General features: G+C 41.9%; 1 protein-coding gene across 1 annotated transcript; it reads right to left on the bottom strand.

Annotated features, from left to right (window-relative positions):
* Positions 1–3,912: 3,912 nt before the first annotated feature.
* Positions 3,913–24,468, bottom strand: LOC129401691 (gasdermin-C-like). Its single transcript, XM_055124475.1, has 9 exons — positions 24,252–24,468; positions 23,013–23,202; positions 19,776–19,944; positions 14,461–14,572; positions 9,399–9,443; positions 6,349–6,488; positions 5,622–5,751; positions 4,754–4,827; positions 3,913–4,152 (listed from the first exon to the last, which is right to left on the bottom strand). The coding sequence occupies exons 1-9, from the start codon at positions 24,466–24,468 to the stop codon at positions 3,913–3,915; spliced, it is 1,317 nt and encodes a 438-aa protein (XP_054980450.1).
* Between the last annotated feature and the right edge of the window lie 1,513 nt (positions 24,469–25,981).

Below are 25,981 nucleotides of genomic sequence, written 5' to 3'. Positions count from 1 at the left end.
TTTCATTTTTAAGAATTATTTTTTCTTTATTGAATCACCATGTGGAAAGTTACAAAGTTCTCAGGCTTATGTCTCAATTATGCAATATTCAGACATCCATCATTTCACCAGTGCCCATATTGCACCACCAAAATCCCCAGTATACCTCCCACCCCTGCGAACCCACCCCCACCTGCGTAACTGAAGAATTTCACTTCATTTTCTATTTGCCTTGATTACATTCCATATTTCAACACAAAACTCACTATTGTTGTTGGAGTTTCCACCCAAGAAAGACAGCACTACTTCCAAGGAATCATTTGCTAATTAGTTTTCCACTGCTTAGAATGAAGAGATATGATGTCCCACTGTTCCAAGTACATAACTCTTTTTTTATTTTTCTTTTTTTTCTCTTCCCCCTTCCTGCGCCTCATAATATGGTGGACGCCACGCCACGTTTCTCCCTGAAAATGGAAAACAACTGGGAAAGAGGGATATTTCCTCTTCTCAGCCGGCGTGGGGCTATGGCTTAGTTCACAGTCTAGAGAAATGGCTGATACTTTTATTACCTTCAATATTTCAACAAAAAAAAACCTCACTGTTATTGCTTAGAATTTCTCCCCAAAAAGGAACAGTTTCACATTGCTGACAATTATGAGATGTTAAGTCTACAAAACTGCGGCCACATGGTTTTGGATTTCTGTATAAAGTCCAGGGAAAATTCTGCCAAAAATTGCATAGCCCAGCTCACAGTCCCAGTGCATTGCTGTAAGAAACCACCCCTGGAATCAAAGTCTTTAGGAGCAGAGGGTCTGTTTCACACTCAGCAGCTCCAGATCTTATCTGGGCCCAGGATGTGCCAGTAGCGCCCACTTCCCATGATTGTGTATGAGCCACAAACCTGCAAAAACCTTACCTCTGGGTTGGGAGTCTTAGAAGGTGGATCTCGCCACGTGGATATTGCTGCTGCTTCCATTTTCCATGCAGAAAAACAGGGTGGAGAGGAAAAATCGATCCTAGGCAACTCACAGTTGTAGCCCAGCTCACAGTCCCAATGAATTGCTGTATCAAGCTGCTCTGGGTGCCAAAATGGGTTAGAAGACCTCTGGAATCAAAGTCTTTAGGAGGAGAGGGTCCTATGAAGGAGACTCTTTGCCTCCACAGGTAACCCATCAGCCCATTCAGAAGAGGGAGGTGATATTCACGCTAACTATAGCCACAAGTTTGGAATTGGACTGGCAGGAGCCGGGACCTGTATTACTTCACTTGAAACCCAGCAGAGCAGATTCTCAGACCTACGAGCAGCCATTGATGAGGACTTGGAGAGGATCAAGACCTTCATCAGTCATCTTGAGAAATCCCTGCCGTCCCTGTCAGAAGTGGTGTTGCAGAACAGGAGAGGACTGGACTTACTAATGTTGCAGCAGGGGAGGTTGTGTGCCACATTAGGGGAAGAATGTTATTTTTATGCTGACCACACTGGAGTTGTATGTGGTTCTATAGCTAAGTTGCCAGATGTTAGCAAAAGAGGAAGCATGAGGCACAAGAAGGATGGTTTGAGAGATGGTTTAGTGTGTCACCCTGGCATACCACACTTGTATCTGCCCTGGTTGGGCAAGTCATTTTACTATTGCTACCTGTAACACTTGGGCCATGGATTGTAAACCGCCTTGTTCAGATGATAAGAACCCGATATGTGGCCATGGTGATGCTCAGCCATGCAGCAGATTAAACTTGAAGACCCTCAACTAGGAGATGTGGCCTGGGTGTATGTGGCCATGGAAGGAGTGCGTGAGTGTGCAACATAGCCGCCATATGGGGAACAATGCTGAATCTAAGAGTCAGAGAGGAGTAAGACCTCAGAGGAGGCAACCGAAGACAGGCCTGACCCCTAAGGCCCCAGCATGAGGCTGTCAGGTAGCCCCTGGCAGCTGGCTCTTATAAAACAAAAAGGGGGAGATGGTGGGGTCTCAGCAGCAGGCCTGAGACCCTGGCCAAATCCCCTGCCCCTAGAAACAGAAGCAGGCTCTACTCACGGGGGTCTAAGGCCTTGTGCCAGCACTCCACCCAGAAAGGCGCTCTTGTTTAGGAGATAATGGGATGATACCTGAAAGTCACCACTTGTCTGAGCTAACATACCCTGCCTTGAGAAGCAGGAAACATAAATCATTAGCTACATCTCTAAAGATCCCAGCAAACTGTGTGTGATGAGTATGATAACCAGGTGTTCACATATCCAAGTCGCCCTGAAATTGTGCATAAACATCCTGTGTGGGAGCTAATTAAATGAGAGTTGCTTGGCCTACAACTCTCCCCTCTCTGCGTGGATCTTTCTCGTTGGCTGCGGTGAGGTGGCCGTGGTTCACAGAGGGGTTGGGCAGAGGCTTCTCCCTCTTCCCACTCTCTCTCCCATAGGGAGTAAGTTGGGCAGTTTGGGGGATCATACTCCAGATTTTCGGGGTCAACTGGACAGGATCCTGACAATGATGGACGATTTTGATTGATTTCTGAATGTTAAACTATCCTTGCATCCCCAGGATGAATCCCACTTGGTCATGGTGTATGACATTTTTGATCAGTTGTTGGGTTCTATTCATAATATTTTGTTGAGGAACTTCGCACCCAAGCTAGTGTGTGTGTGTGTGTGTGTGTGTGTGTGTGTGTGTTTCGTGGTATCTCTGTTTGCTTTTAGTATTAGGGAGATATGTGCCTCACAGAAACTGTTTGGGAGAGTTTCTGTTTCTTCAATTTCCTGGAAAAGTTTGAGAAGAATTTGGAATAGGTCCTCTTTAAATGTTTGGAAGAATTCACTAGTGAATCTATTTGGACCTGGGCTTTTGTTTTAGGAGAGACTTTTGATTACTGTTTCAATACTGAGAGGCCTATTCAGGTATTCCAGATCTTCTTGGATCAGCCTTGAGAGATTATAGGATTCCAGGAATTTATCCATTTGTTCTAGGTTCTCTTGTTTCGTGGCATACAGACTTTCAAAGTAGTCTCTGATGATCTTTTGAAAATCTTTGGTTTCTGTGGTGATGCCCCCCTTTTCATTTCTGATTCGGTTTATTAGGGTTCTCTGTCTCTCCCTATCTATCTATCTATCTATCTATCTATCTATCTATCTATCTATTTATCTATCTATCTTTGTGAGTCGTTCTAGTAGTTTATCAATCTTGTTTATATCCTCAAAGAACCAGTTCCTGATTTCAATGATATTTCAAATTGTTTTTTGGGTTTCCATGTCATTAATTTCTGCTCTAACTTGTATTTTTTCCCTCCTCTTGCCTGCATGGGCCCCTATTATTGATCCCTTTCTAAGATCTCGAGTTGTTGAGTCAAGCAATTTATTTGGGTCCTTTCTTCCTTCCTGAGAAATGCTTTCAGAGCTATAAATATTCCTCTAAAAACAGCTTTAGCTGCATCCCACAGGATCTGTTAGCTTGTTACTTCATTCTCATTTGTTTCCAGGTATTGTTGGATTTATTCTCAGGTCAGTAATATTTTTAAATTATGTATCCTATACACAAATTTTCCTTACAATTAACATTTCCTACCCTTCTGTGGTCATCCATCATGTTTTCATCAACCTATTTTAATTTTTATGCACTTTTAATGCAAGTTAATGACACTTTTTACTTCACTCACTTGAGTACACTCCACTAAAAAGGATTCAAAATGTATATCATTAATCACCATTCAATTTTTATTTATAATGTGTGTATGCAATATTTAAATGTGATGAAAAGCTTTATCCTTAGCATATAGTTTCACAAGTTCAACCACAGCACTTATGCATAAACAATCCCCCAAGCCTTTGTTGATTCCCAACAGGAAAGACAGGTTTCTTTAATTCCCCCAAAAACATCAGAGCCTATCAGAGTACACCCCATCATCCCTGACCTCCTCATCACCCACCCCCAACCGAGGGAGAATTCAGGCCACAGCCAGCTGCTGAAGCAGTGAGAGGCATCCGTACAGGGCTGACAGTGGCATCTTGGCTTCCAGATCCCAGAATGACCTATTGCTATTTAGGTCAATCTTCAGGCCACACTCCTCCAGCAGTTTGTAGGTGATAGTCACACCCTCATCCTGCAGTGGGGTAAGAAGCTCTGGTTTAAGGGTGAATGGAATTGTCAAAGTGTATTTGAAGTTGGGCTCCAAGATACTCCTTACCTGTAAGAAATAGTATTTGGGAATAGCCTGTGGGGTTGGGGAAAAAAAGTCTTTGGTCCCAAGGTTATGTAAAAGAAAGAGTTATAAAACCCTGTGTTTAGTCATGGAATGAGTCCATCCTGGCATGGATCAATCCTCCCATTGAGCATGGGCTACTAAATAATGAAACTAATACTGATCTTGCATTTTTTCAATCCCATGTAGAAATGTATGACATGTACAAGTTTATGTATATACTTACACATATGTACGAATATATACTGTATATAAAGTATAAAAAATAAATTAACAAATTATTAAATCCATAAATAAAGCAGGTTTTAATTCAGACCGTCTGAGTTCCTGAACCTTGTGTCCATGGGTGGATATTTTAGAATTGTGGGGACTCTCTGAAGGGCCTGCACAGAAACTGAGGTCCTATAAGGTAGGCTCATACCCATATGGAATGCTTCTGAGGGACATGAGTCAGAAATTTCTAGAACCCCATAGGATAGATTCTCCTCTCTGCACAAAACCTGAGTTATTTCCTCTTATTCATATTCTCCTTACCCCAGGATCACTCCCTCCCCTCCCAAGATGCTGGTCCTTGAAGGTTTCTCACCAGCTCCCGCTGATAAACCAGGATCTTCTTCTCCATGGACCATGCCAGCAGCTCCTGTTGGGTGTCATTCAGCACTGAGAGCAATGAGACATGGGGAAAGAGTGAGGAATATGTCTTCTCCCCCACTATGAACAAAGGTCATCTGTGAGAGGGAAAGTTTCACTAGCAAAGGAATGAAAGCCTTTTGATTTGAAGATCAAATTTTTGTCCATGGGATATTGTGTTTCTTCTCTTGGGATGATCTCCTAGAGCAACAAAACATGGTCCAGGGTGTGGGATTCTGACACCAGAAACTTGCGCACCCAATCAATAATCAGATCAATGAAATTGGGCTGCTGCTTCTTAGACTCAGGCTCTGTGTTATATGATTAATTTATACAGAGCCTTTGAGTATGATGTGATGATAAAATAAAGTCATAGTATTTTAAGGGCCTTGAGAAGATGATATCAAAAATTTTCCCTTTTGGTTAGAGTGAGAGTACAGAGTTTTCTTTGCATGCAGCCAATCAGTTCAATTCCCAGCATCTCCTATGGCCTCCTGAACCCGCCAGCAGTAATTCTTGAGTTCACAGCCAGGAATAAACTCTGAGTATGGCTTAAGATTGACCAAAAAGAAAAAATAAATAAAATTTAATTAAATATTCCTTTTACTAGAGGACCACATGCTTCTCATGAAGGTGGCTCATATTCTAACCCTTTCTCACATGTTCCCTGAGCACTGATACATGATATACCTGTGGTACATATCACCAGGTATCACCCCAAAACAAACAAAAATTAAGACTGCCTTTCAGGAACTCTGATTTTGGTGCTAGGGGCTGCTCACAAAACTGTGACTCTTCCACTCAATTTCCCAAATCATTCTTACCCATCAAGGCTTCAAGCATATAAGAGATGCAGGATAGTCGATAATTCCATGAATTTTGTAAGTTCTTTCTCAGTTCTTTTAGAATTATTCCACCAGGGCCATCCAAATCACCCTGGGGAAACTGTTCCATCTATGGAAGACAATATTGTTGTTATTAATAATAATAACAATAACAGCAACCAATATAATTAATATTAATTGATAATATTGGTAACAATGCTATTGTAATCAATAATAATTATTTTAGAATGAAATCAATATTAATTGTGCTTCTGTCTTATGAGGATAGATTCCTCCATCCTATAAGAGAGCCCGGCAAGCTACTGAGATTATCTCACCCTCACGGCAGAGCCTGGCAAGCTACTCGTGGTGTATTCTATATGCCAAAAACAGTAACGAGTCTCACAAAGGAGGCATTATTGATGCCCACTCGAGAAATCAATGAACAACGGGACAACAGTGAGACAGGCTACAGTGCTACAAGAAATGGGAACCTGGAGAGCTCCACCTTCTCTGGAGAGATGCCGATCAGTCTTAGAACATAAAGATGCCAGTAGCCCTCATTATTTTGCCTGGGACAAGAGCACAAATTATTAATTACTGGCATCTTTCGCATATTCCTTGCATCATTCCTTTTATGTCCCCCTTATCACATATCTAAGTATGAGGATATTCAAGTCTTCCATATTTATAGGTTCCATCTAAAGTGACCATGAAATGAACTCACGTTGTCCTGCAGGTCCTGAAGAGCCCCTCGATCTCCAAGCATGACCAAAATATTATGGAATAAAATATCCTGAATATCCTTTGAAAAATTGGATAGTTCTTTCACTCTTCTGGAAATCTCATCTTGTAGTTTCTTAAAATCTGATCGCAGAAATCAACATTAACCAGAAAAATAGTACAACTCATTAATTAGTGTCTGACTATGATGATATGTGTTGCTCTTTAGTATGAGGTAGACACTTTTAATTATTTCAATGGATGACCAAACCTATATCTGGAGTTGAGCACCAGGATGGAGAAATCAAAAAGGTTAGGTAGATTAGAATCACAAACTGAAGTGGTGGGGAGAATTAGAGAACAGAGATGGAGATCTGAGAAAAATATGATTGGAAGTTGAGAAGAAATGATTAGAGACATGTCTGAAATAATGGGAATTCTGTCTTTGGACTAGAGTCTTAGAGGTTCTTAGGAACATGGGGCTCACTTTCCATACCAATGAAGTGAGGATTTAACTGTTTGCCTGAAAACCTTGGAATAAAACAGGGTACACATGAGCTCATCCACTTCTTCCTGTATTATCTATCTTCTTACTGATTAATAGTAGGTGTTGCCTCCTGTCTGGGTTATCCTCAAAATGACCTGATGAACTTGAATGCTACAGAGTCATATGCTAAGTTAAATTAATGATAAGGGGAAGGACATGAAACAAGATAGGAGGGAAATGACAAATACTATATTATTTAACACATCAATGGTATACAGAGAAATAAAACAAGGGAATAGACACTACCAAATGATAATCAAGCATGGCTTTGTATTATTACAGAACTGAGAATGTTAATTAAAAAATGAAGGAGAGCAATGATGAGATAGATTTGGTGAAAGGAGAACATTGGGGTGTGTTGGGCACCTTAATGGTATGAATAAGTAATTGTATAAAACAAAACTGCACTCATTTCTGGAGTATAGAGTGACATTTCATGAGGCGCACACCCAGTGATAGTAGTCACAAGGGCCAGGAGAACCGCCCAATAGCTGGAAGACTGCTTCAAGAGTGGAGGGGAGAAGGCAGATGGAATAGAGAGGGATCTCTAAGAAAATGATAGCTGGAAGAACCAGTTTGGATGGGAGATGGCGTGCCGAAAGTTGATAATGGACCAAACATGATGACCTCTCAGTGTCTGTTTTGCGAGCCATAATGCCCCAAAGTAGAGAGAGAGTATGGGGAATACTGCCTGCCATGGAGGCAGGGGGAGGATGGGAAAGGGGGGGTATACCCGGGATATTGGTGGTGGGGAATGTGCACTGGTGGAGGGATGGGTGTTTGATCATTGTTTAATTGTATGGAAGGAGGAAGGAAGGAAGGAAGGTAGGAAGGAAGGAAGGAAGGAAGGAAGGAAGGAAGGAAGGAAGGAAGGAAGGAAGGAAGGAAGGAAGGAAGGAAGGAAGGAAGGAAGGAAGAAGGAAGGAAGGAAGGAAGGAAGGAAGGAAGGAAGGAAGGAAGGAAGGAAGGAAGGAAGGAAGGAAGGAAGGAAGGAAGGAAGGAAGGAAGGAAGGAAGGAAGGAAGGAAGGAAGGAAGGAAGGAAGGAAGGAATACAGCAAGGCTGACTAAGAGCATTGCACTATGGCTCTTAATTTAATTCCTGGAGTCCCGCAATTCTCCACCCAGAGCCCTGAGATCCCTTTTGACAAACACTCACCTTGACTAACGGGTCCCTGTATGTTTTCTGGAAAGAGAATAAAAGTGATCATGTCTCTCTTCATCCATAAATGTGTTTTTGATTCTCCATAGGTTCTGAACTTCTACCATGTTCTCCCTCCACTTAACCTTCTATTCACTACCCATCCCATTCCATATCCTCTACCTCCTAAGACTTCACAGAGCTTTCCATCCTACAGAAATTAGGCTCATACGCTAGGGTAGGATTACAAAGGCAAAGATAACTACCTGCTCAACAGATATGTGTAGGAAAGGATCCCACCCCCTCAAATATAGTCTCACGTACTGGTAGAATCTCTCTTCTATATCCTTCAAAAGAGAAAATAAATTCACAATTCATTGTGAGACACTCAATTTCTCAGTCGTTCACTCTCAACTTCCCTCAACCACTTCCACCAATCCACCCTGCCTTTCTTTACCCAGAGGACAGAATTCAAAGTCTTATACAAAGACAAGAAATGTCCCTAGGTAGGTTTTCAGAATTGCCCTGTAAACAGTTTGACATGGTAGAGGCAAGGACAACTTCCTGCTCAACAATGTGTTTGCTCAACAAATAAAGGATCCCACCCCCATCAAATACACACTCACCTATTCTCAGGCTCTGCCATACGAGCACTAAAAAAGAAAAATTAAACTCACAATCCAATAAAAGATACTAATGACACCCAGTTTCTCAGATCTTTTACTGTCGACTTACCCAAGCCCATTATTTTAGTCTACCCTGCTTTTCTTTGCCAAAGAGCCTGTATTATAAAGTCTTACATAAAGACGGCAAAGGCCACTAGGTATGGTTTTAGTAGTGCCCTGTAGACAGTGTGACATGGTAGAGGAATCCCACTTGTCTTCAAAGCTTAAAATCAACAACAACAACAACAAAAAGAACCCTACAGACAATCTTAGGAGATGCCACTTAAAAGAGAAATAAAAGAGCTTATGACTCTTCAGGTTTTAGTCTCCCCTCCCCACATCCCATTTATACCTCTTTCTCTCCACCACCCAGTTTTTTTACTCGTCCTTATTTCTTAGATTTTGTCACTTACTGCCTCGTCGTAACGTTGCTCCAAAAAAAAAAAAATCGAAGACCTTAGAATTTAGAGTTAGATGAAACCCAGGAAACCCTCATATCTCAATACACAACATCCACCCCTGCGTTCCAAAGAAAGGGTGGTTTTCCTGTGGAAACACAAGGGCCTGGCCTGGGGTCCAAGGAAGACTCACAGGAGGAATTCTGTGGGTCTCTGGCTCTACAGAGCTGTATACACGTCTAAGTGGATCATATATTAACAAGGAGGGTAAGTAAAAGAAAAAACAGGCCAGTTCTTAAACTCACCATCAGAAAAGGTCTTCTGATTTTTATCTTCGGTGAGAAGAATCTCTAGAGGGGGAAAGAATTCAGGTCATGGACTGGAAATACAGAGCCACAGGTGAGGTGCTTGCCTTGCATGTGACCAACACTCAATCCGCAGCACTGCATTATGGCTCCCTGAGCACTTCCATGAGTGATCCCTGAGCACACAGCCAAGAGTAAGATCTGAGCACAACTGATCAGATAAAAAAAAAATCATCATCTTCATTATCTTCCAGGTCGAATTTTCCAGAACACTCATACAGAGTGTTCACTTCACCTGCATAGTCTCCAGGGCTGCTTTTCTCAGAGTAAGGGGATCTCTTGTAGTCTCTCTCAGTCACCCTGATCCTCCTAGAATTTCTGTCAAAACTCAAAAAGACAGAGGCTGGAATGATAGCACAGCAGGTAGAGCATTTGCCTTGCATTCGGCAGACCCGGGTTCAATTCCCAGCATCCCATATGGTTCCCAAAGCACCGATAGGAGAAATTCCTGAGTGCAGAGCCAGGAGTAACCCCTGAGCATCTCCGGGTGTAACCGAAAAACAAAACAAAACAAAAACTCAAAAAGACACTCTTAATAAGATTCCACAATATGTATTAAATAAAGTGTATCTAGAGATCATTATGGACTTTAAGAGAGAACTGCCTTTAAAAAATAAAATCCCCCTCCTCCACCTCCTCCTCTTCCCCCTCCACTTTCTCCTCTTCCTCCTCCCTCTCTTCCCTCTACTCCCCCCGAGGAGTGACTTCTGTGGACTTTCATCTTACTTTCCTGGAGTATCTACCTTTATGCTCTAGGCCTAATTTTTCTTTGTTTGCTGAATGATTTCAATTCTCAAATAGAGAGATATGAATATTGTCTAACACTCAAGACTAAATGTTTCTAAAGAAATTAGAGTCCCAAGTTACAGAATAGAAAATTTCCCAGAGAAGAAAACTCCCGGGAGAAACACTGCAGCTGACTCTGCCCAGGTGGGCTCAGTCTTCATGCTCACATTTCTGGATCCTTCTTGGGCTGGGCAGGGGGCTGAGTCCCTATCCTACAGAAATGCCCAGCTCTCCAGTCACACCTGACTTCTGCCAGCATAATAAACGGCCAGGTTGAGACTCCACGCTGCTGAATCATTCAGGTTCCACAGCTCCTGGTGCATATGACCACAGACAAATTTCACAGAACTGACAACTCAGTAGGAGCACAGAAAATTAGGTGGAAAAGTTTTATAGAAACCCAGTAAGCTTATGGGCCAGAGCCATGGTACAGCATGTTAGGTGTTTGCCTTGCATGCACTGACCCGGGATTTATTCCCAGCATCCCATATTGTCCCCTGAGACTGCCAGAAGTGATTCCTGAGTGCAAAGTCAGGAGCAATCCATGAGTACCACAGGGTGTGGCCCAAAAAACAAAACAAAAAAGAAAGAAAAAGAAGCCCACTAAGATCCATGAGTGAAAGCAATGACACAGAAGATGGACTAGCACATAATTCCTCAAACAATGACTTAATAACAAGTTATGAGATATATGTTTTGACAAGCAATACAAAGTAAATTATTTTGTGCCTGTTGTAGGGGCAAGCTTTTTGAGGTCGCTACTTGGAATGGGAACATTGCTGAAGGGAAGGTCACATTGGCAGTGAAGCTGGTATTGAACCATTGAGTGTCTGAACAACTGTATTATGAACAACTTTGTAAATCATGATGATTAAATAAAGTTTCAAGTATTTTTTAAGAAAGAGAACTACATCAATCATGATTTCCAGAGGAAGAGAGTGATAAGAAAAAATAATCAAATTATTGACAACTTACATGGAATAGCTAGAGTGGTAACACAGCAGGTAGGGCATTTGCCTTGCACGCAGCCAACTGGGTTCAATCACACCCTTTAGTAGTACCTGACAAGCTACCCAGAGTATCCCACACACATGACAGAGCCTGGCAAGCAACCCCATGGTGCATTCGATATGTCAAAAATAGTAACAACAAGTCTCACAATGGAGATGTTACTGGTTCCCACTCAAGCAAATCGATGAGCAACAAGATGACAGTGATACAGTAATACATGGATTAAACCCACTCAAATATAGACTGACTTTGTGGAACAGGAGTTTTGAGTTTATGAGCATCAGTTGCTAAATGGAATGGCTTATGTGGCATCTATTTTGCTTTGTTTGGGGGCCAGACCAGGATTACTAAGTATTACTCCTAGCTCTGCACTCAGGAATCACTCCTGGTGGTGCTAAGAGGACATTATGCGATGCCAGGGATCAGACCTGGTTAGGCATGTGAAGGTAAATGTCCTACCAACTGCATTATCTCTCTGGCAAGAGGTTTATGAGATGTCAGAGACCTAATTGTGTGGTCGAAACAGGGAAAACCCTGGTGCATCAGAGAGGTAAGAAGAGGGTGGAGGAAAAAGAAAGGGGAAAAAAAGGTCAGAAAGGAGTATGCTGTGAATGTCCCTGTGTGTTTATACACAAAGAATGCATAAAAGCAGGACAGAGCAGGGACGCTGGGGACATCAATGGAGGGAAGTTCACACTGGCTGTGGAGTTGTTGTTGGAGCATTGTATGTCTGAAACTCTATTATGAAAACTGAAGAGGACCCCACTGGCTAACCCTTGGACCAGTGTATCCAAGGTGAGTTCAGAAATCAGAACAGTCTATGAGACAGGGAAACCTTGATACACCAGGCAGATTGCCTGCATGGAGGCTTGTCCCTAAATCTGCTTCTTTCCCCGACACTCGCCCTCCAACCATCCACCGCACTGACCTAGGGGGGTCTCACAGAGAAAATTCATTAACCAACGAGCATCACCTCAGAGAGAATCAACTCTGTGGAAGAGAGAACCTTATTCAAGTTCAGAGTTAAGAAGCCCTTTGCCAATGTTGGATAACTAAATTAAAAGAAAAGTAACAGAAAATCTGGCAAGCCAGTATCTGGCAGAAGACACTAACTTAGGGCAGGAGGGAGCTTAACATGAAGGACTTCCGGAACATCAGTTTTATATCAGCACTCACTAAGGTGTGTAATCTCTGGGTGGTTAGGGAGACCCTGGTGGCTCTCCCACTCACCACCCGTGTTCGGTGGACTCAGGCCGGTCTCCCATCCAGGGTGGCCCATGCCATGGGTAGACGAGGAAACAAGGGCCAAGCTGGTTGATGATCAGTTGCTGTTTATTCCATTCTCCCTACGCCCCTATCCCAGTCTCTCTAAGCTCCTCACTCTAGTCTCACACTACCACTCATTCCCGTCTCCTCCTGTCTCTCCTGCTCACCTCTCTGCACCCACTGGCAGCTGCGTCTCTCGTCTCTCCATGCACCTGCTCCTGCATTCTTCCCCTACATTTTTCTCTCTCTGTCCCTCTTGCTAGTCGCTCTGTGCTCTACTCCATCTTGCTGCCCTGTTCTCTCTCTCTCTCTCTCTCTCTCTCTCTCTCTCTCTCTCTCTCTCTATCTCCCTCTCAAACTCTCCAGTATTGGGGACAGCAGAATCAACATATCAAAGGCCCTTCCTGATGGCCCATCAGGCTCAAGGGCTGAAAAACCACCTAAAGTGTTCTTCTCCTTTCCTCAGTCCAATAACTTATTTAACATCTTAATTCTACGGCTTAATATTAGTTATTTTGCATGGAAACAGTAAGAGATACATTATGCTTGCAGGGTGGCCCTCCTGGGGACATCTTGTTACAGACTCAGTTACATCTTGTTACAGACTACGGTGCTCAGGCCTGATTAACATTCCTAATAGTAACAGGGTCTAATCTAGTTATTACTTTTTAGATCATGACATAACTTGTCCTGACCATGCCCTTAATTTTTAGTTAAGTATTATGGCACTTTGGCCAGGCCCATATGCCCATATCGATGCCAGGGTAGTTCAGTGCTTGCCCTGGGTCCATCTAGTCTCCCGTGGACCCTGCTTTTGGGGTGCTATGAAGTAAGGGCAACTGAGGCTTAAGCTGAGAGAACAGATGTCTGGAGTGAGTATCATTTAGAGTCAATTAATTCCCAAGTTACAAAAGCATAGTATTAGCTCTCTTCATGTGAGCATATAAAAGGAACATTGCTCAGAATTAACTATGCACAAAAGGACTTAATAGAGGAGAAAAGCAATATTTACAAGTCAACGGGGCACAGAGAAAGAAGTTACAAATAAACACACAGGAATGGGAGCACTTGGAAGGGAGTAAACCAATAAACCTAAGCTCTCTGCGGCAAGGCAAAAAGGACAGACTAATGTTATCCTACACTAAGGTAAAGCAGATTTGGGTTAGCTTAACACAGCTACCACTCTCAGCACAAGTACCGAGCAGCCCTTCCTGAGGTGACACAATCCCCAAGTGTAGTAGTCTCAGGTCTGGTCCAGCAGGCTCACTTCCTGTTCCCGACTTAGTTTTGTACTTTATCTCAAGAGTCATAAAGCCTTAGGACTTCTTTAAACCCAATATAACCTGGTCACTATTGAAATTGCTACAGTTTTGTTTGGTTTTCGTTTCTTTTTGTTTCTTTGTTTGTTTGTTTGTGAGACATATAAGCAGTGCTTAGGGCCTACCCTGGCTCTGCACTCTGGGATCATTCCGATTGGTGCTCAGGGAACTGACTAAATAAGGATTGGACCTAGATCAATCACACAGTTCATCCTTCCCTGGGTACTACCTCTCCAGCCCCCTGCAGTTTTATCTGTGATTGTGCATTAACATTGGGTTGAAGGTAACTTAGGAAGAGCTTTTACAGAGAGAGGTGGGCTTTGGAAAAACAGAGAGAGTGGGGAATTGTGTCACAATTAGCCCCGTTCTATGGAAACTTTCAAATAGAGTCTCTTTGTCCATTTCCATATACCTTCCCAGGGGAACATGGAAACATTTCAGTAGGGACATCCTTGAAGTTGGCTCTGGAATACAGCGTATGTGTTTGCTTGTGCAGTTTACAGCGGAAGCATGTTTCTTGTCCATCCCTCTCTTCCCCTCTGAAGAAGTCTAAGTTGCATGTTCATAGTTTTCTTTCCAGGAGAAGCAAAGTCCCTCTCATTCCTTCAGCATCAGCTTACCCCAGCCATCCCACTTGATAACCAGCTGCTTCTTCTGATATGCCATAACCTTAAGCTGTGGTAAAGTCAGTGATTCTTGTTTCTTCTTGACACCATGTACGTGGCCTTGACCCTGGGAGAGAAACCAGGTCATGCAGTATCAGGTGCTTGTTAACTTAAAGATCAAAAAGACCTAGAACTCTCATGAAAATTAACAAACCCGGGAGCTGGAGTGATAGCACAGCGGGTAGGGAATTTGCCTTGCACACAGCCAACCCGGGTTCAATTCCCAGCATCACATATGGTCCTCCAAGTACCACCATGGGTAATTCCTGAGTGTAGAGCCAGGAGTAACCCTTGTGCATCGCCGGGTGTGACCCCCCCCAAAAAAAATTAACAAATCCCTGACTGGCGATGAAGCGCTGGGACTGTGATGCTTGGCACAGGGCTAAGTAGAACCCTGGATAAAACCACTGAGCACCTTTCTCTTGTCTCACAAAGTCAGAGCAACCGTCAAGCAGATACAACCCAGAGATTAACATCCAAATTTTGGAACAATGCTTAATAAAGTGCATCTTTGTTGATGTTGACTAAATAGTTCCTAACACTGTCTTCTTAAAAATATTATGGGTGACAGAAAATCAAGTACCTCAGAATCAGCTTAACCAAGGAAGTAAAAGACCTCTACAAAGAAAAGTATAAAACGCTACTCCATGAAAAGAGGATATGAGGAAATGGAAATATATACACTGCTCATGGATAGAGAGAATCAATGTTGTCAAAATGGCAATACTCCCCAAAGCATTATACAGATTCAGTGCCATCCCTATAAGGATACCCATGACATTCTTCAAAGAAATGGATCAAGCAATCCTAAAATTCATAGGGAACAACAAACCTCCATGGATAGCTAAAACAATTCTTGGGAAAAAGATGATGGGAGGCATCATCCTCCCCAACCTCAAACTTTATTACAAAGCAGTAACAATTAAAACAGCATGGTACTGGAACAAAGGCAGAGCCGCAGACCAATGGAACAGGGTGGAATATCTCTACACACAACCCCAAATGTATGATCATCTAATCTTTGATAAGGGAGCAAGAGATGTGAAGTGGAGCAAGGAAAACCTCTTTAACAAATGGTGCTGGCACAACTGGGCATGCAAAAGAATGGGCTTAGACCTCGACCTGACACCATGCACAAAAGTCAGATCAAAATGGATTAAAGACCTCAACATCAGACCACAAACCACAAGGTTCATTGAAGACAAGGTCGGCAAAACCCTCCACGATATTGAAGATAAAGGTATCTTCAAAGATGACACAGAACTAAGCAATCTAGTAGAAACAGAGATCAACAGATGGGACCACATCATACTAAAAAGCTTCTGCACTGCAAAAGATACAGTGACCAGAATACAAAGACTATCTACAGAATGGGAAAGGATATTTACACAATACCCATCAGATAAGGGGTTGATATCAATGGTATATAAAGCACTGGTTTGCTGGATATCATTGGTTTGTCCTGCTCCCTTTGCCACTAGGAGCTTAGGTTTATCAGTCACACCCATCAAAGTGCTCCCAAGTCACTCCCATTCCTTTGTTTATCTGTAACCACTTCTACCAGTTTATCTGCTCTTCCCTTAATATGACTGATAATTTGTAAGGTCAGAACTTCCTAGGACACTGAATATTATAACATTGCCTTTCTCTCCTCTTTATGCTTTTTGAATAATTTACTTTAAAGCTATGTCTTTTTTGTATAGACACAAGAAGACAATATTATGTTTTTGTAACTTGGGACTTAATTGGCCTCGAATATTATTCCCTCCTGGGCATCTGCTTTCTCCACTTAAGCCTCAGTTGCCCTCAGTTCCTAGCACCCCAAAGTAGGGTCCCCGACGTGGGACGGGAAGGATTCAGGGCAAGAGGTGAGTTATGTGCTACCCTGGCATCGAGATGGGCCTGGCCAAAGTGCCTAATTCTCAACTATAAGTTAAGAGCTTGATCACAGACAAATGCTGTCATGATCCAATAGTAATTATGAGACTGGGACCCTGCCAGGGATAGGAAAGACTGATCTGGTCTGAGCACTGTAGTCTGAGATTGAGATGGCCCCAGGAGAGCAATTCTATAAGTTTTAATGCATCTCTTATTGTGTCCATACAAAATGATTAATATTATGAATTGTTATGTTTGCTGGATGAGGAGAGGAGAGGAGAAACACACTCGTGGGACTCTGCCCTTGGGTGGATCCTCCTGCTGAAAGAGAATTAAGTCCTAGGAGAAGCATCCCCTGAGGGAAAAGAACCTTACCCTATTGCTGACCACACCTATGTGTATGCCCCAAACCCCTCATGCTGTGGAGATTTAACTAGGCTGTAAGAGTGGGTTGGGGGGCCAGATCCACGGGGGCTAGATCCACAGATAGAGAGAGAGAGAATGAAGCAGGATGGGGGAGAAAGAAGCAGGAGGAGAATCAGAGGAGAATGGAGATGAGATTGGAATAAACTGCGAGTGAGACCAACCATCTTGGCTCCGTTCCATTCCTTCACCTGCCTCGCCGCCCACGCCCTCGCGCTCCTTTTCTTTTTTATTTTTACACACTGGTTGAACTCTACAAGAACAAAACATCCAACCTCATCAGAAAATAGGGTGAAGAAATAAACAGAAACTTTACCAAGGAAGAGATACAAATGGCCAAAAGGCACATGAAAAAGTGCTCTACATCACTTATCATCAGGGAGATGCAGATCAAAGCAACCATGAGATACCACCTCACACCACAGAGACTAGCACACATCCAAAAGAACAAAAGAAACCGCTGTTGGAGAGGATGTGGGGAGAAAGGGACCCTGTTGCACTGCTGGTGGGAATGCCGACTGGTTCAGCCCTTTTGGAAAACAATATGGATGATTCTCAAAAAATTGGATATTGAGCTCCCATTTGACCCAGCAATACCACTGCTGGGAATATATCCCAGAGAAGCATAAAAGTATAGTCGAAATGACATCTGCACTTATATAGTCATTGCAGCACTGTTTACAATAGCCAGAATCTGGAAAAAACCCGAGTACCCTAGAACAGATGACTGGTTGAAGAAACTTTGGTACATCTATACAATGGAATACTATGCAGCTGTTAGAAAAAAGGAGGTCATGAATTTTGCATATGAGTGGATCGGCATGGAAAGTATCATGCTAAGTGAAATGAGTCAGAAAGAGAAAGACAGACATAGAAATATTGCACTCATCTGTGGAATATAGAATAACAGAGTAGGAGAGTAACACCCAAGAATAGAAGAATAGTAGAAATAAGTACCAGGAGGTTGACTCCATGGCTTGGAAGCTGGCCTCACATTCTGGGGAGAGGGCAACTCAGAGAAGGGATCATCAAGTATAACACGGTTGGAGGCCATGCAGGGGAAGGGTGATGCAGCCTGAATGTGGTCTAGAGACTGAACACAGTGGCCACTCAACACCTCTATTGCAAACCACAACACATAATTAGAGAGAGAGAACAATAGGAAATGCCCTGCCACAGTGGCAGGGTGGGGTGGGGGGAGATGGGATTGGGGAGGGTAAGAGGAATGCCTGGTTTACCGGTGGTGGAGAATGGGCACTGGTGAAAGAATGGGTTCTCGAACCTTGTATGAGGGAAACAAGAGCACAAAGATGAGTAAATCTGTAACTGTACCCTCACGGTGATTCAGTAATTAAAAATAAATAAATTAAAAAATATATATTATGGGTGGATGCTGGAGAAATGTTACAGCAGGTAAGGTGCTTATCTTCTATGCAGTTAAGATGGATTCTATCCCTGGAAATGTATGTGATACCTTGAGTCTTGCCAGGAGTGATTCTTGAGCACAGTCAGGAATTAGCTCTGAGCACATCCTGATGCTGGCCCCAAATAAAAATTAACAAATAAACAAAAAACTTAGTTATTGTGATGAGATATTAATCAAATGTGCTCAAACATTTTCAAGTTTCATTCAAAACATTTCTGTTCAGGGTTAGCACTGTATTTAGGATACTTAAACCATTAGAAATGTTAGTGATCTTGGGGCACCCCAGAGAGGAGTGGGTGAGAGCCCTCCTGCCCTAGGACCCAGCCCCAGCAGCCAACTGCCGCCACACTCCAGGCTGCTCCATACCCAATCGGGCTGAGCCTCATAAATGAGTGAACCTACTCGAAGACTGCATGACAAAACACAAGACAGTCCCTTCCCATTCTCCATTATTGCCACACCATATGTAAGACAAAGCTCCTGGAAGAGAGAGACGCAATTTTTCCTGGAGGATGAGGCCACATTTGTAGCCGCAAGACCTCTCTATTTTTATTTTTATTTACCTTTATTTTTTATTACTCTTTTATTATTATTATTATTTTTTCCCCGCACATCAGAGCCTGGCAAGGTACCTGTGACATATTTTATATGCCAAAACAGTAACAAAAACATGCTCTTTGTATTCCTGAAAAAAGCAGATGCCATTAGGCTACACTAGCAGGGACAAATGAAGATGTTACTGGTGCCCACAAGAGCAAATCGATGAACAGCAGGCTGACAGTGATACAGTGACAGTGACAGTGATTTGATGGGGTTCAGACAGTAGGCAACAAATCATAGAGGGAAATATATATATGCATTTATACATATTTTCAGATATACATACAAAAGCTCGTATCACCCAAACTTTAACAACATGTTAGTGATAACCTATAGAATGTCTTAATGACTCCTGCCAAAATAGAAAAATTTTCACACAGTTTCCTGTATGGACACTTTTTTGTAAGCATGTTCAGCAGTTCTTCATAACAGATGATACAAAATATATTCTTTTGATTGTGTTTTGAGACAGGGATTGGGGTTTAGGATGGAAACATCCGAATTTGTTAGTGGGAAAGTTTAATGGTGGTGGGATTGGTGTTTGATTATTAAATATAATCAAATATTGTGAACTAATTTATAAAATAAAAAATTAATTTTAAAAACAAATGCTAGTGAACTTTCATTTATTTAAGCTGTAAAATTACATTTAATATGACTCAGAAGCACCAAACTTTACATTCTCCAGGATCTACCTTTAACCAAAGTAAAATATAGTACCATATGATTTAATATATTTACCTTCCATAGCTACTCAATAATTTTTATATGATATCCTACCCATGAGCACACTGGATATAATCTTGTCAGAATTAGGTTTTCTTGGCATGAGTTAAATTGGCAGTAAGTGACTTGACCCTTTAGTTTCTCCCCCCCAAAAATAGATCTCACTGGGTTAGTTGTGATCTTGGATTCCCCAGTCCCTGTTAGGAAGGATATGTACCTTGATATAAGGGTTCTGTGGAATGGAGAATTTTCCCAACCAATTCCTACCACTTTCAACTCTCAGCTCAGGAGCGTTGGTCACTTCCACAGTTTCTGTCACCACATATAGGTTATCTCCTCGTTTTCGACATTGTTCCAGAAACCATGGCTCTGGTTTTAAAAGTGCCCTAGAGTAAAAAAGTATAAGGGCGTCAACATAGAAAGGGGAAGGAAGACTTGTTATGTTCATCTTGGTTTTGCTTTTCCTGAGGAACCGAATGGGAAATGAAAAAGTCTTTGTACTTTTACAGCTGAGCCCTCAATCAGCAGTTATATATTGGGTAATGGATTTTGTTGAAAAACAACAGACCACCTTCTCTGATAAATCAGTGGAGAGCCACATTCTGTGATTAGGGTATGAGAGAAACTTAGCCACACTGCTTGGGTTTTCTGCATTTTCCAACATTCTATTAGTTTTTTTTAGAGATAATTTATAGATTTATAAGATGAAGTTCTCTCAACAGAAAAAGGTACACGTAAGCAGATCCAGATTGTTTAGAGAGCTTTTTAAAAGCCCTATTGTCACAGATAGGGGAACTCATAGAGTCAGGAGGCACAGGGTGTGTGTGTGTGGAGCAGAATTTATGCCAGAGTGAGGAATTCAGATGATTTTCCAAAACTAATACCATGTAGAAAAGAGAGGGATTGTGGATGAACTAGTCGTGGAAGGTAGAGAGAAGGTGCAGATTCAGGGGAGAAGTGAGATGTTTGAATAACTAGAAAAAATTTCAACTCTATTTCAGTTCTTTAGCTCACCTCAAGACCTACTCATGGGTCTGAACAGGATTGTAGCTGGAGATCTGGGGACTGGAGAGATAGTATGGCAGGAAAGGGACATATCTTGGTGCATGACCTGGATTAGAGTGCCAGTACCACTTAAGGTCCTCAAGCACTACCAGGCATGATCCCTGAGCACATAGCCAGGAGTAATCACTGAACACTGCATGATGAGGCAAAAAATGTTAAATTATCATAACAATTCGAGATTTTTATCTATTTCATAAATATTAATGATATTTAAATTAAAAATCTTTCATTTTAAGTGATATAAAAACATGAGTTTGTTTTGTTAGAAGAACATTGAACATCATTTTACCTATATACATAGAGACAAATTAAAACCAGAATCAAGGGATAACATGAGGCCCCAATAACCATGCCACCGGACTCCACACCAGGCTGTTTCACACAAGGCGCCCCAGAGCAGGGTGAGTGAGAGCCTTTTCTGCCCCAAGGGACCCAGCTCCAGCAGTCAAAGTGTAATCCTACCAACACCCAAGATCCAGAGACTATAAAACAAAGCTCTTGGAAGAGAGCAATGCAGAGTCTCTTGCCCCAGCACCCAGCTGTTTTCACTGGGGCCCCTCGAAAGGGGCTTGTTGAGTTTCCCTCCATGCCCAGAGCAGAACCCTGACAGCTAAGACCTCCGGAACCCTGCCACAGCCTTGCTCAAGGCCATTCTCTACACATTTGGAAAAGCTTCATGCATGAAGGAACTGGCAGAGGAACCCAGGTGTGTGGGAACCAGGGCTGAGATCGCCAAGCCTGCTTGGATCAGGACTGGGTCTTCTCCACCCAGATCCCCCATTTTCCGGTAGCTTAGCAGTCACACCCACAAACTGCCCCTGGCCCCCAGATCTAGAGATTATAAAATAAAGCTCCTGAAAGACCTCTTATAGCCTAGTTCTCCCTCTCGGAGAACCTGGCAAGGTACCGATAGAATCCTGCCTGCACAGAAGAGCCTGGCTAGCTCTCCACAGTGTATTTTATATGCTAAATACAGTAACAATGGTGGGTCTTATTCCCCTTACCTTGAAAGAGCCTCCAATGCAGCACTGTTGGGAAGAACAAATAAAGAGAGGCTGCTAGAATTTCAGGGCTGGACAAATGGAGACGTTACTGGTGCCCACTCAAGCAAATCGATGAACAATGGGATGACAGTGTTACAGTGATGCAGTAGTATATACATATTTTCAGACATATATAGCAAAGATCACATCATCCAAACTTTAACATGTTAGTGATATCCTATAGAATGTCTTAATAGTTACTGCCAAAAGAGAACAATTTCCCAGTTTCCTATATAAACACTTTTTTTTCTTTTATTAATGAATCACCATGGGGGTACAGATACATGTTTACAAATTCTCGTGCTTGTGTTTCAGTCATATACAGCTTGAGTATTTATCCCTCACCAGTGCCCGTCCTTTCCTGATGACCCCATCATCCCTCCCACCCCCTCCCTCCCCATTCCCCTCCCCACCCCACCTCTTTGACAGAGCATTCCCCTCTGTTCCCTCTCTCCACCCTGGGTGTTGTGGTCAGCAATGGAGGTCTTGGGTGGCCAATGTGTGCGGTCTGTAGTCTGCTCTGAACATGCCTCTCGAATCCTGAGCGGGTCCACCTATCACATATTTGCTTGGTGTTCCCTTCTCTATCGAAGCTGCACCCTCCCCCAGCATGTGAGGCTGGCCTCCAAGCCATGGAACAAATCTGGTTGTTATTTCTGCTATTCTTGGGTGTTAGCCCCCCATTCTGTTTATAACCACTTTTTTGTGATCATGTTCAGCAGTTCTCCATTAACAGACAATACGAAATATATTCTTTTGGTTATTTTTTGGGACAGAGATTGGGCTTGGGATGGAAACATCCCAAATTTGGTGGAGCAAAGGTGTAATGGTGGTGGTATTAATGTTTGAATATTAAATGTAATCAAATATTGTGAAAAACTTATAAAATTTAAAATAAAAAAAATCAAATTAAAAACGAATCCCAGATGCTAATACAAAATTCACATAAAGAATAATTTATATTTTTCTCATATCAGTACTTTGTTAATTTCATTTTGTGCATAAAATATTGTTTTACTTAGAATATGGTGAAAAGAGATAAAGAAAAATAAGAAAGGAGGGCACCACATCTAGTAAAGGAATGGCTAATCCCAAGTTTCAAAGTTCACTATTTGCTTTTAATGATTATTTTCTTATCCCACCCGCCCCAACCTTCCCACTAATTTATGTTGCTCTTCAAATACAGTCAGCAATGATAATGGGACAAACACAGAGAACAAATCTATCTGGAATGCCATTTCCCCCCATTTCTATGCTTCGTCTATCAAGGCTGAAGAATGCCTCTTAATTCCAAAGGATGCGTACTTTGCAAATCAACTTCCTGCTTTTTTCTGTGACAGTCTTACCTTGAACGAAGGTCTGAAATGATGTTTGTTGTGATCCTATTAATCTGAAACTCGAGAACAAATTCACGTGACTTATCAGTCTCCGCTGATGCTGTCACTTGTGCCCCAAGACCTGCATCAACAGTCATATCACCCTTTCCTTCCCAGACCATATTGCCTTTGTAGGTGAATGGGCCTTCTCTGGAAGGATCTGCATAGAGAAAAATTAACCAAACATTTGTCCAAGATAAGCTATGAATCAGCTGGCATATTTTAAAATGAATTATGTTTAATTAATTTTATTTATTATTAATTAATTGTCCAAGATAAGCTATGAATCAGCTGGCATAATTTAAAATTAACTTGTGCCAACCCTCCTTCAGATTTCAGTCATCTTCTTCAACCTCTTTTCACTTGAGGTTAAAAGCCTGTCTATATATCAGTCCACTGACGAGCAGTTATAACCCCTGGTTTTCAACCTTTCTAAATCTGCAGGCTGAAAATGGTCTACAACTGGGGGTTGAGAACCATGATTCAAATTTTTCAGTAAGAAATTTAAGTAACCAACTAATGTTTAAGTGAAAATTATTGACTGAGACATATGTTTGAACCCACCAAGGGCTGGATAACAGGGAAAGTGTCCTAACCTACTTAGTATTGATCACTGTGTGATGGTCTAGGAGATTCATGCCATCTCTGTGGCAGGTACAGGATACAGATTCAGTTGGCTAAACATAAAGTAGAAAATGGGAATCATGACTGGGCAGACCTGGGTGTGGATCCTGGCTCTACTCGCTCCCAGGTAACTTGGAATTATTATTTCCAAAGCTTCATTTTAGTCTTGCATAATCACTGTGTCACTGTCATCCCTTTGTTCATCAATGTACTCGAGCGAGCGCTAGTAATGTCTCCATTAGTCCCAGCCCTGAGATTTTAGCAGCCTCTCCTTACTCATATTTCCCAACAATTGGAGGGTCTTTCCAGGTTCAAAGGAATGAGACCTGTTCTTGTTACTGTATTGGGCATATCGAAGATGCCATGGGGAGATTGTCAGGCTCTTCCATTGAGATGTTGTATTAAACTAAGTCATGTGAGTCTGGATTTATATCATTGATAAATCATCAGTTTTAGATCTGTATTTCTCATCATTCATCAAGGCTGTTGTCGACCTTTGTGGGTGACTTTCACCTTGCATGCTGTCCCACCTTTACTTGAGCAGCTGCATTTTCACCTCTTGCCTTCGTTGCTGACTGACAGTACCTGGGACTGGAGAACTTGGGTCCAGGATATCCAGGAGGGAGAATTCAGCCGAAATGTCGGGTTGTTTCCAAAATGATGAGAGTGCATTCTTCTTGCTCCGTAATATTTTAAAATATTGGAATTTCTCAGCACTTCCAAGATTGGTAACTGGTTTCAGATCTTCTTTCCCCACCTGTCTGAGTAACCTCTTTACTGCATCATCAAAGATGACGGCCATGTTGCTAACAGAATACAAAGGGCAAGTATGTCAAAGAGGAAACATACAGTCAACACTTAATATATATCTTAACAACTTGTGCGATACTATCTTCAAAGGTCAGAAGAAAAGTTGAATTGTTGATAAATGGGACATTAATCGTGATGGAGATTGTTTTTTGTAGTTTTAAGGGAAAGTCTTCACTGAATTGTGACATTGAACAAAAACAGGACTGTCATAAACATGATATGTGTCATGTACATCTTGAAAAGATATCTTTCATTTCTGTGTCTAAATAAACCATAGACAAGCGGAAATAAATATCTAATTAAGAGTGTTGCAAGATTGACTGCATTCATCCATGTAAGGACAAATTTCCTTGAGGAACACCATAATCTGAGGAGGGAGGAGGAGAGCTTTCCTCAATAGAAGACCAAAACACTGAAAACTCAGTTTTATGCCCTAGTCGCTGCCTGGGAAGCACTAAATGTAAACAATGGACATGACCAGACTGTTCTACTGAATTGCCTGACTTAAAAAATGTTTAGTATATATGCGGCTGAAGCGATAACAGAATGGAAGACTAACACCCAAGATAAGTACTGGTAGAATTACTCCACAGCGTAGAAGCTTGCCTCATATACTGAGGGAAAAAGCAGTTCGGTTAGAGAAGGGATCAAGTAAATGGTGCGAGGAGGATGCGCTCGGGATGGGAGGGAGACTCACCCTGAAAGCAGACTATAGACCGAACATGATGACCACTTAATACCTGTATTGTAAACCACAACACCCAAAAGCAGAGAGAGAGCAAAAGGGAATGTCCTGCCACAGAGGCGGGGTGGGGGGAGGAGGAACGAGTTGGGGATGGTGGGAGGGATGCTGGGAACACTGGTGGTGGAAAATGGGCACTGGTGGAAGGATGTATAATTGACCATTTTATGATTGAAATGTAAGCATGGAAGTTTGTAAGTCGTTAAATGTACCTCACAATGATTCAGTAATAAAAAAATTTTAATTAAAAAATGTTTAAAATACTTAAAATAATGTCCTATAAAATCATAAAAACAAGCCACATAAAATTTATAGCAAGAATATGAAAGCTCTTTAAAAGCTTCAAATAAATTAGAAAACCTAAAAAAACAGACAAGTTAAAAATACCACAGAAAAATATTAGAGCAAACAAGAAATAGTCAATGTTTTCAAAGCTAATTTGAAAATGTGATAGCAGAAAACAACCAAGCACGATAGCAATTAGAAAAAAAGAATGATAAAATATGAAAGAAGAGTAAGAGTCATATAACTAAATCAATGAAAATAATAATCATGGTGCTGAAGCAATAGTACGGAGAGGAAGGCATTTGCCTTGCACATGGTCAACCCGTGTTCTATTCCTGGCATCCCATATGGGCCCCTAAGCACCACCAGGAATCATTCCTGAGTGTAGAGCCAGGAGTAACCCCTGAGCATCACCGGGTGTGACCCAAAAGCCAAAGAATAAAGCATAGCCACATTATAGGAAGTGAAGAAAATAACA

This window comes from Sorex araneus, chromosome 2 (assembly GCF_027595985.1).
Source record: "Sorex araneus isolate mSorAra2 chromosome 2, mSorAra2.pri, whole genome shotgun sequence".
In the NCBI taxonomy this organism is placed as follows: Eukaryota; Metazoa; Chordata; class Mammalia; order Eulipotyphla; family Soricidae; genus Sorex; species Sorex araneus.
This window is presented reverse-complemented; position numbering and strand designations above follow the sequence as displayed.